Here is a 12,564-nt window from a genome sequence, read left to right as displayed (position 1 = left end):
ATGTACCACTGTGGCGAGAATCTGATGAATATGATGTAAGGAATTCATAGGTGTCTGGAGTTGATCCAAGGAGGACACAAACTATGTGGACTTCATTACCAGGTGCCCTGGCAGGTCCATGGTGATGAGCAGTGCACACCAGCACGTAAGTAATGAAACCAGTGACAGAAGTCATGCCTAAGGCCATGTGAACAGAGAACAGTTTTAGACTAGATGCTACATTCAATGATATCACAGTTTTACGTAACCCCCTCTGAAACTTAATTTACTATGGATCACATGGAAGAAGAGTGGGGGGAAGAATCTTGAATTAATTGAATTTTAATCTTTGACTCAGTTGTTTTGAATTGGTGAGTTAAAGTTTTTTGGCAACATTAGAAATTAAAATGTCAGATATGCTCAATTGTAGAAAAATAAAGACACTTCTGTACACCTTAGCTCTGATGAAACACTCTTATCTGCTCTGCCATACTCTATGCATATTACCTGGAGGGTGAGAGGAAGGCAGAAGCAGCGAGTTAAATTTTTAAATACAGTGAAAATATCAGAATGTGCTCTTTTTATTTTATTTTACCTTTTAAGATGACAATGCTACTAATTTTAAAGAACAAATTTTAAATCGGTGAAAAAATTAATATATAATATTCCTAAATAGTTTTCACTACATATAAAAAATGTGCCCCAAACTAATTACGATAACCTATGAGTATGGTCTGTGGTTTCTAAAATAAAGAAAAAGCTCATGGTTCACATTTAATTATTTGAACTAAAGTGCCTTTGTTTAGGATGCCCAGAAATGATACTGAAGGGTATCTGAAAAGAAAAGAGAATAGTTACTTGATGTATGAAAAGCAGAAGAAAATAATGCATGTCAAGATGTTATTCTCTTTGAGAAGAATCTCAAGAATAAAAAAACCACAAGTTGAGCTGAAAGTTAAAGACAAATATTTATTACAGGTAAAACAGGATAAGCTTTGTAAAGGAGTATAACAAATTAAAACACTTGGTTTAGTGATTATCAAAGCTACGTTTGAAGATGTTTTGACCATCATTCCATAATTATTAAACATCAGTCATTTAAAATAAAAAATTTAGCTCTTTACAACTTAAGTTAGCATTCAAAATTGACATGTCTTTAAGGCATGAGGGGAAAAAAGTTGGCTTTATGACTTATTATTTGTATCAATCTACAACAACAAAAAAATAGACCTATTATCCTTCTGGGTTATTAAGAACAACTCTAGAAGGTAATGGTTCATCATTTTGGTACTCTGAAATCGTATCAAAGCAAATTTGATTTTGCAATATTTTTTCCATGTCTATAGGATACTTAAGTCAAAATCATAATAAACTAAAATAAATTTTCCTTGGAGAAGTTTTGGAGAATTTTCTTATGTGCTCTTGAGATTTCGAGAAATACCCTAATGCTTGACAAATCCATGATTGGAAACCACATGTACCATTTACTCCAGATTTATGTGAAAAATTAGATAAGTGATTATATGACTACTAATATGAACTATTTTCATTTAATTAGGAATCAATTAATGATGTAAACTATAATACTGAACAAATTTGCCTCAATTTTATATCTTATTAAAGCTGTTAATTGATAATCAAATTATTTTTTAACAAAACTTACAAAGCTGAGCATCTGTATGGAGAGTTCCTCCTTTAGGATTCAGTTTCTGGGTTTGAATTGCAGGAACTGGTTTATATGATTGACCTGTGGCTCTATACATAGCTTGAACCCATAATATTCTGTCCTGTTCATCATCACTGGCAAAGATTACAGTATCTCCTTCTTTAACAGCATTAAAGAACATACGACCACCCTGAAGGCCTGTGGAGGGAACAAAAAGACATCATTAAAAATTTATAGGATTGGCAGATTTTAGTCTCATTCACTAACTGACCTCATGGAAAAGAATGGATTTGATATTAACAGTTAAATGTTTTAAACAATATTTAGCTTAAAGGATCAAATCCACAATCCAAGATTTGAAGAAAATAACAAAAAGGCTTAAGCTCCCATATCACCTCAGAAATAAAAAATAACCTAGGGAAACAGTCCACGACACAGCAGCATTCTACAAGATATATAAACACACTCCATGGAAATGCATAGCACAATCTGATATTTCATGCCAGAGAAAGAAGTTTTATCTGTCGGCATATTTGCCATTCTATACGTGGGAAAAATATATAATGATTAAGACAAAAATGATATTTCATATTGTATGTATTTTATCTTTTATAAAATTCTTTCACAAAAGATAATATTTTGCATTTTAAGTGAACAATTAGTTAATATGGTCATAAATTTCTATTTCGTAATCTCTATTGACCAATATTTAATCATTATGTTTATTAATGTCTGCATTTCTTGATCTTAGATATTGTCATTAATATTCATTCATTCAATTTTTAAAATATCAGGTGTCCAGTACTCTTTCCAGTATTAACATGAAGGGAGAGAGAGAAGTACAAAAATGTATTGTTGGAGAGAAAATTAGTAGTTACAATATAATAATTCATTTGCCATTTGTCTGTCTATTTCTGCTATAACTTTTGCTTTCCAGCAAAGAAGTTTCTGAAAACATTGTTATATCTCATATAATTATTCAATTACAGTGACTTTTACACATCTCAACCTCATGCCAAAATAATAATAAATATGATGAAATATGGTTAAGAATAAAAGCACTCCAAAAGAGATAATTTGAATCTCATAAAGTCTTGCCCAGATATATAAGTGAAATATGCACCCTATTCATCGAGAGGGGTTTAAATTGTAGAACAGACACAGGGTATTTATAAGAATTCCATACATACATGGCAGGGAAAGTGATTCAATTAAGAGTTACCTGGGTGGGGATCGGTATAATCCACAGTATAGCCTTCAAGTTGCATTAATTCTTGTGGTTCAGACTTTTTTTCTCTGTAACTGCACATAGCAAAGGTATATTGGCTAACCTGCTCGAGAAAAAAAAAAAGAAGTTTATAGATTGGTCACATTAAATTTACCAAATTTAACTTTTGGTTTTTTCTTTATCAAAATACTCTTTTCCCAATTAAAAATATAACATAATTTGCACATAAATTATTAAATTTGAGCATTTTTCAAAACCTAGCTCGGAGATTAAAGCATCTTTCGTTTGTCAGCTTGCATTTGTTGGTTCTTCTATGCCTAAGATCCAGTATTCCCCAAAACAATGATTTGCTGCTCAAGTTTCTATAAGATATTAATATAAGCACCATAAATAAGTATTCGTGTTGATATGTTTGGGATTACTAGCCTATTAAGAAGATAAATAGCCTTCTTTTATTTTATGGTTTCTTATGACTTTTAATATGCTAACGTAGGCTATAAATCTCCAAGAGTAAGATTAGGAGTAGTCCTAGATTTACATAAACACCGGACCACGTTTTCAAGCATATTTATACCAAGACTTTTAACAAGTAAAAAAAGATCTCATGCCTGTAATCCCAGCACTTTGGGATGCTGAGGCAGGTGGATCACGAGGTCAGGAGATTGAGACCATCTTGTGTAACACGGTGAAACCCCATCTCTATTAAGAATACAAAAAATGAGCCAGGCATGTTGGCACACACCAGTAGTCCCAGCAACTTGGGAGGCTGAGGTAGGAGAATTGCTTGAACCTGGGAGGCAGAGGTTGTAGTGAGCCGAGATCGTGCCATTGCACCCCAGCCTGGGTGACAGAGCAAGACTACGTCTCAAAAAAAAAAGAAAAAATTAATAAATAATAAAATACAAAAATTTAAAAAAAATCATTAAAAGTTGAGAATTTAGTGGCCACATAATGAAAACCTCAGGCAGGGCCAGGATAGAGTAAATTTTGGGCAGCCAGTGACAACACTGCTAAGATCTGCTCTGCCTCTTAATTCTTCTTGTCTTTTGGAATTGGCCTCATTTCCTTGTGCTAAAGTCTTACTAGAACCATAGATGCTCTGAAGTCACCTCCCTGAGTGTGTCTGCTTGGATCACAAGGCCACATTTGAACAAAATACTGTAAATGGGGAATGTTTCATTAGCCCAGATTGGGTCAAGAGCTCATGTATGCAGCAAAGAACATTAGGTGCTACAACAGGCAGGCTCTTACAAGGTCCCCCAACAGAGAGAGAGGGAGGTTCTGTTTCCAGCAGGAGAAAAGGCTGTTTGGTGGATATACATCTAAATTGCAAAATATCCTACAACACAGAGTCCATGGAAAATAGTTTTGTTAGTGTATTTTTTTTTTCTTTTTTTGAGACAGGGTCTCACATTGTCACCCAGGCTGCAGGAGAGTGGCATGATTATGGCTCATTGCAGCCTCCACCCTTGGGGACCCAGTGATCCTCCCACTCAACCTCCTGAATTGCTGGACTACAGGTGCATGCTACCATGCTCAGCTAATTTTTAAAAATTATTTGTAGAGACAGGGTCTCTCTCTGTTACCTGGGCTTGGTTAATGTTAACTATTTCCTTTTTCTGTTTTTAAACATAAAATGAAACTAAGGAAACACAGTACCTTTCAATAGACAGTGATTACTTCAATAGGATCCCAAAATAAACTAATTATGAGAAACAGAAAATATGGGCTACATTAAAATCAAGGAATTCTCTTCATTTAAAGGGTATCATGAAGAAAGTAAAAAAGGCAAAGCAACGGACTAAGAGAAGATGTATGCAAAGCATATATTCAATCAACAACTCACATCAGAAATATAAAGAACTATAAACCAACAGGGAAAACTCAGAACACATGGTAGAAAAATGGGTAAAAGATGACTGCTCTTTTTTATTTTCACATCAACTCTCTGTACCTGAGGCCAGAAAGACAGGTTTGGGGTAATGACAGGTGTAAGATGCAGAGATCAACATTGTTACTTTTAAAAGGAGAAAATATATTTTCTATTCAAAGAAAAGCAGAGCTCTTTTTCTCTGCTCATCTCTGCTCTTGTACAAAGTAAAGGGTGCAAGTCATTGTGAAAATTACTATGTTAGAGACTGCTAAGTTGCAGGACAAATTGTGGATTTAAAACTGAAAATTAACACAAATATAATACTTCATTAGAAAATATACTGATTAGATTAGCAAAAATAAAAATGGTTACCAGTACACAGTGTGGGGACCAAATCGAAACTGGTGTGGTCTTTATGGAAGGTCATCTGGCAACAGGTTCTGTGATATACTTATGCTTTACGTACATCACAGTACATAGGTACAAAGATGTAGCGCATTTTTGGCAAGTGTGGTTATGTTCTTTTTTTTTTTCTTTTTGCCAATTTTGATGAATGGGAAATGTTCTCACTGTTATTTGAGTTCCCATTACAATACGATTGAGAATTTTCCCTTATACTCGATAAACATTTGAAGTTTTCTTTTCTGTGAGTTTCCTGATCAAGTAGTTTGCTCATTTTCTAATGTATCATTTCATCATTTGTACCCTTCTCTATGATCAATTTTGTCAGAGGTTTATTCACTTTTTTAATGTGTTAACATGACTAGGCTATAGTATCCAGTTATTTAATCAAACACTAATTTAAATGTGGCTGAGAAGGTATTTTGTAGAAATGGTGAGCATCTATAATCAGTTGACTTTAAGTACAGGAGATTATCTTTGATATGTGGGTGGGTCTCATACAAGCAGCTGAAGGCCCTAAGAGCAAAAACTAAGGTTTTCTGAAAAAGAAGACATTTTGCCTCAACACTGCAGCATCAGCTTCTGCTGGAGTTCCAGCCTGCTGGCCTTTCTGGAAAACTCTTACTGATACAGTACGAAAAGTCTTACTATTTTTTATGCATTCCTTTGGTCCAGCAAGGAATGTATCTCAAGGAAACAAATGGAGAAGTACTCAAAGATGTATATGCATTGTGTTCACTGCAGTGTTGCATATAAGCAGTTTGGTTAAAATACATCACGGCATGACTATACAGGATAATACTATGAGCCATTAAAAGAGATGTGACTGATTTTTTTCTTAACATGGGAACCTGAGATATAACATTTCCAAGATATAACATAAACAGCAATTTAAAAGCAAAAATGTAGAGTGTGATTCTATTGGCAAACATTATATATATGAATTAAAATATATATTAAAATATTTAGAGTGATTATTACAGGATGGTGAAATGATAGGTTATTTTATTTTTCAGTGTGGAGTTTTTTTTAAAAGAATATACATTATTATTATTATTTATTTTATTTATTTTTTTTGGAGATGGAGTCTCGCTCGTCACCCAGGCTGGAGTGCAGTGGCCGGATCTCAGCTCACTGCAAGCTCTGCCTCCCGGGATTACGCCATTCTCCTGCCTCAGCCTCCCGAGTAGCTGGGACTACAGGCGCCCGCCACCACGCCCCGCTAGTTTTTTGTATTTTTTTTAGTAGAGACGGGGTTTCACCGTGTTAGGCAGGATGGTCTCGATCTCCTGACCTCGTGATTCGCCCTTCTCGGCCTCCCAAAGTGCTGGGATTACAGGCTTGAGCCACCGCACCCGGCCAGAATATACGTTATTTTAAATCAGAAAAAGAATAAAGTTATTTCTGTTTTGAAAAATAAAAACATTAAGCCTTAATGGGGGAGATTGAGGCCAATATCTTGTGATACTTGTGGTTCTTGCTACATTGAATTTTCCTTGTGTCTTTCCTTATCTTACAGACTGTCAATAAATTTACTTTTTCCCTTGCATATATGTTTAAGGTTTACAAATGAAAGTCAGTTGCTCCCATAAAGGTTTTTTTTTTTTTTTTTTTTTTTTTTAAATCACTTAAAGGTTTCAGTTTCCTTGTGTTAAAAGGTATAATTGTGTGGGTGTTTTTAGGGGTGAGGGTTAAGGGGTTGGAGGTGGGGGTGTTGAGAGGTAAACAATAACAGTCCAATTGTATTTGTTCTAAAAAGAAGTCCATTCTCTTACTCTAGAAAAATAACTTAGTTCAAAGTTCCACTATTCTTTCATAAAGCTATTTTACACAGCATTATCTTAAAAATATTATGAAATATCTCCAACATAAAGAAAAGTACAATAATACACTAACATGTATATATTCATCATTCGGCTTTGTTGAACGGTAATTTCTTAGAGATATATATGCTTTAAATAGTATTTTTTTAAAAAGGACAGATACAATTAATGCCTACGCATACTCACCCAAGACAATTTCCTTTCTCTTCTCAGAGAGAAACACCATGCTGACTTTTCTGTTTATTATATTATTTCCATGACATTTTGAAATGTGTACCACATAGAAGAAAACTGATAAACAACATCAAGTACTTTTTGCATGTTTCCAAACTTCATATGAATGTATCACATATATTCTTCTGCAACTTTCTTCTCCAAAAGTTAAATGTTTCTGATGCTTAACCATCTGGATATAAATATTGTTAGTTGAATTGTCACACTTAACCGCTATCCTAGTGATGATCTTCACTTTCTTTCACTTGTTGTCCTTACAAACAATGCCATGATGGACATTCTTGTATATCTTGTCTTCTTGCTCACACGTGTGAGAGCTTCTCTAGTACCACATCAAGGAGTGGAACTGCTAGGTTGTAGAGCGTGCAGATCTTCATCTTTACTGAATGTTGCCTAGCTGCTTTCCAATTTGTGCATACTATATATACCTGTGGTATATGAGTACTCCAGATATAATATTAATACATCTTTGCCAAGCTTGGTATTTTGAATCTTTGTATTTTTTGCCAACTTTGATGGGTGGGGAGTGGTATTTCACTATTATTTGAGTTTACAATTCTTATTGCCAATAGGACTAAGAATATTCTCTTCTGTTTATTAGTCACTTGGGGGTTTTGTCTTCCTTCCTGAGGAAATAATGTGCTCATTTTTGAATGTATCATTTAGCCACTTTATACCCTTTTCCATAATCAATTTTGCCAGAGATTTATTCACCTTTTTAATGTTTTTGAGAAATATTATTGCATTTTGTTAATCCTCTCTGTTGTTTTTCATTTCCTTAATTTCTGCCATCTTTCTTATCTCATCATTTGGGAGATTTATATCTTTAATTTAATTAATTTATTAATTTATTGAGATAGAGTCTTGTTCTGTAGCCCAAGCTGGAGTGCAGCTGCACAATCTCAGCTCACTGCAACCTCTGCCTCCTGGGTTCAATCAATTCTCCTGACTCAGCTTCCCGAGTAGCTGGGATTACAGGTGTGCCCCACCACATCTGGCTAATTGTTTGTGTTTTTAGTACAGACAAGGTTTCACCATGTTGGCCAGGCTGGTCTTCAAGTCCTGACTTCCAGTGATCTGCCTGCTTTGGCCTCCCAGAATGCTGGGATTATGGCGTGAGCCACCACGCCTGGCCTTGCTTGTTTTTTTAAACTCATATAATTAGCTTATTCATTTTTAATATATGCATTTATGTTTATTCTAAGTTCATATTAACCTCATCTCACAAGCAGCATTTTTATGAGTTCCATTCCAAATATTTCTCATTTTTTATGATTTCTTTTTTATATTGGAGCTACTTAGAAGTGTGTTTTTAAGTTTGGCTTTGTGGTTATATTTTGGATTTTTAAATTAATTTCATTGTGATCAGAAAAATTCTGAATCTTAGTGTTTTTTGAGACTTGTTCTGCTTAACACATGACTAGTTTTTTAATTAACTTTTTTTTATGCTTAAAAGAATGCATGTCTTATAATTATTATTCAGTGATTATTCATGTCCATTAGGTCAAATTTACTGATTTTAGTCAAATATTCTATATCTGATATTCTTTTCTGATGTAGCAAGTATTGAGAAATGTTAATATTTCCTATCAAGATTATCCCTCTTTGGATTCTTCATGCAATTCTCTTAAGTGTTTATATATTTTTAAGATAAATAATCTCATACATATGCCTGAGATTGTTCCTTCTTTCTCAGACTATTCTGTCTTCCTGGTAAGTTGTTCTATTTACATTTATTTAGTGAGTATTTTAAAAATCTGATACTGCTTTTTGCCTTGAAGTCTATCTTCTTGTACAGTCACAAAACTATACAATCTTTCTTGTGGTCAGAATGCATCTGGTAAATTTTTAAAAAAATCTCTTCAGTCTCAATTATTCTGTGTTATATTTTAGATTGCTTTGAACAACAATTGGGGTTTTTAAAGCCCTAAAAACCTAGTCTTCTAACAAGATTTATTTTAAAGACAAGCTACATTTGCTGTACATGCTGATATATTTAGATGTATTTCTAGTATCTTATCTTGCCCTTTGTATTTGCCATGCCTCTTTTTCTTTCATTCCCTGTCTCCATTAAACATTAACAAAATCTCTCTATTTCCTCAACAGTACAGAAACTATATATTTCTTTTCTCTCACTGATTCCTCAAATCTTGTTTTTAAGTCTCCTCCTGAACCCAGGAAACTTTGAGTGCTTTACTTCCGTTACCCATTCCCATCTGTTAAGTCAGTCCTCATTATATTAGTTCTACCTTATTTTAGTCATGTTTACTATATTATCATTTAGTAACAGAAATTCATTATTAAAATATATGATCTTAACAAGTCAATATTTATTTATATTTATCCCTGAGTTTACTCATTTTCTTGCTGACGACTGCTTCTTGAATCACACTCTACCATTCTGAGTTCAATTTCTTTCTTCCTTTAATTCGAAAATATATCCTTTTGAAATATCTGAATATTTGAAAATACGTCTTTAATTTGTTCTTACTCAGGTATAATGATATAATTACTTATATAGTGTTTTAGCCCAGCAATCCTATCAGTAATTTTGAAGATATTCCATTGTCAGAAGGCTTAGATATCCATGTGGAAAAGACTTATGAAAGTTCAACTGCAGTTCTCCTCTTGTAATTTGTCTTTTTTTTTTTTTGAGACGTCTCACTTTGTGGCCCAGGTTGGAAGGCACGATCTTGGCTCACTGCAACCTCCATCTCAAGCCATTCTTGTGCCTCAGCTTCCCAAGTACCTGGGATTATAGTTGCTCGCCACCAGGCCTGGCTAATTTTTGTATTTTTAATAGAGACGGGGGTTCACCATGTTGGCTAGGCTGGTCTCGAACTCCTGACCTCAAGTGATCTGCCCACCTCGGCCTTGCAAAGTACTGGGATTACAGGAGTGAACCACCATACCCAGCCTATTTGCCTCTTCTTTATGATTGTTCTTACATGTTCTCTTAATCTTTGTCATTTTGCACTTTCATCATTACATTTCTAGGAGTAAAAGAGTTATGGTTAATACTTACTGTATTTCTTACTAATTCATGACTACATCAATTAAAAAATCTTCCCATTATCATCTATTCAAATGTTGCCTTTGCCACATTTTTCCTTTATTTAATGTCTTTATTCAAATTCTATCAGAAATAATCTTGGAGCTTTCTTTCCTCTTAAAGAAATTAAATCTTTTAATTTCTCTATGTATATTTTTTTCACTTCTTCATGTTGAATTCTAGGCAACTTCCTCAGATTCTAATCAATATTCCATCATTAATTACATGACAAATTTTCTCTTCAGATGTGTCTAATCTACTGCTTACCCTGTCTGTGGAGGTTCTAATTTTAGTGACTGTGTTTTGAAGTTTTGGAAGTTCTATATGATCCTTTTCCAAATCGGCTGGTTCACTTTGCATACTGTTCTTTTCTTTTTTGTTGTTATTCTTTTATTATATTTGTGAACCCGCTTATAAATTTCATCACTTTAAATACAATTATTTTATAATTTATGTATGTGAGAGCTTTATAGCTGAAATTCTTAGTGTTGTAAATGATCAATTTAGTTTTGTAATTTTAGATTGTGAGCTAATAATCAACACAGTGTTATCTCTGGATATCCTACAAAGCCTAGCTTAAGGGCTCGCCTTCCAAGAAAAGGCAACTTTTTTTTTTTTTTTTTAATTATACTTTAAGTTCTAGGGTACATGTGCACAACATGCAGGTTTGTTACATATATACTTCTGCCATGTTGGTGTGCTGCACCCGTCAACTCGTCAGCACCCATCAACTCATCATTTACATCAGGTATAACTCGCAGCGACATCCCTCCCCCCTCCCCCCTCCCCATAATAGGCCCCGGTATGTGATGTTCCCCTTCCAGAGTCCAAGTGATCTCATTGTTCAATTCCCAACTATGAGTGAACATGCAGTCTTTGGTTGTCTGTTCTTGCAATCGTTTGCTGAGAATGATGGTTTCCAGCTGCATCCATGTCCCTACAAAGGATACGAACTCATCCTTTTTTATGGCTGCATAGTATTCCATGGTGTATATATGCCACAATTTCTTAATCCAGTCTGTCACTGATGGACATTTGGGTTGATTCCAAGTCTTTGCTATTGTGAATAGTGCCACAATAAACATACATGTGCATGTGTCTTTATAGCAGCATGATTTATAATCCTTTGCGTATATACCCAGTAATGGGATGGCTGGGTCATATGGTATTTCTAGTTCTAGATCCTTGAGGAATCGCCATACTGTTTTCCACAATGGTTGAACCAGTTTACAATCCCACACTGTGTAAAAGTGTTCCTATTTCTCCACATCCTCTCCAGCACCTGTTGTTTCCTGACTTTTTAATGATCGCCATTCTAACTGGTGTGAGATGGTATCTCATTGTGGTTTTGATTTGCATTTCTCTGATGGCCAGTGATGATGAGCATTTTTTCACTTATCTGTTGGCTGTATGCATGTCTTCTTTGGAGAAATGTCTGTTCATATCCTTTGCCCACTTTTTGATGGGGTTGTTTGTTTTTTTCTCGTAAATTTGTTTGAGTTCTTTGTACGTTCTGGATATTAGTCCTTTGTCAGATGAATAGATTACAAAAATTTTCTCCCATTCTGTAGGTTGCCTGTTCACTCTGATCATAGTTTCTTTTGCTGTGCAGAAGCCCTTTAGTTTAATTAGATCCCATTTGTCAATTTTGGCTTTTGTTGCCATTGCTTTTGGTGTTTTAGACATGAAGTCCTTGCCCATGCCTATGTCCTGAATGGTATTACCTAGGTTTTCTTCTAGGGTTTTTATGGTTTTAGGTCTAACATTTAAGTCTCTAATCCATCTTGAATTAATTTTCGTATAAGGAGTAAGGAAAGGATCTAGATTCAGCTTTCTACTTATAGCTAGCCAATTTTCCCAGCACCATTTATTAAATAGGGAATCCTTTCCCCATTTCTTGTTTCTCTCAGGTTTGTCAAAGATCAGATGGCTGTAGATGTGTGGTATTATTTCTGAGGACTCTGTTCTGTTCCATTGGTCTATATCTCTGTTTTGGTACTAGTACCATGCTGTTTTGGTTACTGTAGCCTTGTAGTATAGTTTGATGTCAGGTAGCATGATGCCTCCAGCTTTGTTCTTTTGACTTAGGATTGTCTTGGAGATGTGGGCTCTTTTTTGGTTCCATATGAACTTTAAAGCAGTTTTTTCCAATTCTGTGAAGAAACTCATTGGTAGCTTGATGGGAATGACATTGAATCTATAAATTACCTTGGGCAGTATGGCCATTTTCACGATATTGATTCTTCCTATCCATGAGCATGGTATGTTCTTCCATTTGTTTGTGTCCTCTTTTATTTCACTGAGCAG

The 12,564-nt window shown here is 34.6% G+C and overlaps 1 protein-coding gene across 14 annotated transcripts in view; it reads right to left on the bottom strand.

The window, feature by feature from the left end:
* The window catches only part of CADPS2 (calcium dependent secretion activator 2), a 567,394-nt gene that overhangs the window by 171,510 nt on the left and 383,320 nt on the right, over window positions 1-12,564 (bottom strand). For 7 of the 14 annotated variants that reach the window (XM_050782592.1, XM_050782594.1, XM_050782597.1 and 4 more), the window contains exons 10-11: window positions 2,868-2,976; window positions 1,634-1,843 (exon numbers count right to left, since the gene is read on the bottom strand). In XM_050782592.1, the coding sequence (XP_050638549.1) occupies window positions 1,634-1,843; window positions 2,868-2,976 (319 nt within the window). The remainder of the gene's footprint in view (window positions 1-1,633; window positions 1,844-2,867; window positions 2,977-12,564) is intronic. The other 7 variants (XM_050782593.1, XM_050782605.1, XM_050782601.1 and 4 more) reach the window with 1 other exon arrangement.

This window comes from Macaca thibetana, chromosome 3 (assembly GCF_024542745.1).
Source record: "Macaca thibetana thibetana isolate TM-01 chromosome 3, ASM2454274v1, whole genome shotgun sequence".
In the NCBI taxonomy this organism is placed as follows: Eukaryota; Metazoa; Chordata; class Mammalia; order Primates; family Cercopithecidae; genus Macaca; species Macaca thibetana.
The sequence above is the reverse complement of the archived record's forward strand: the minus strand, read 5'-3'. Positions and strand labels throughout refer to the sequence as shown.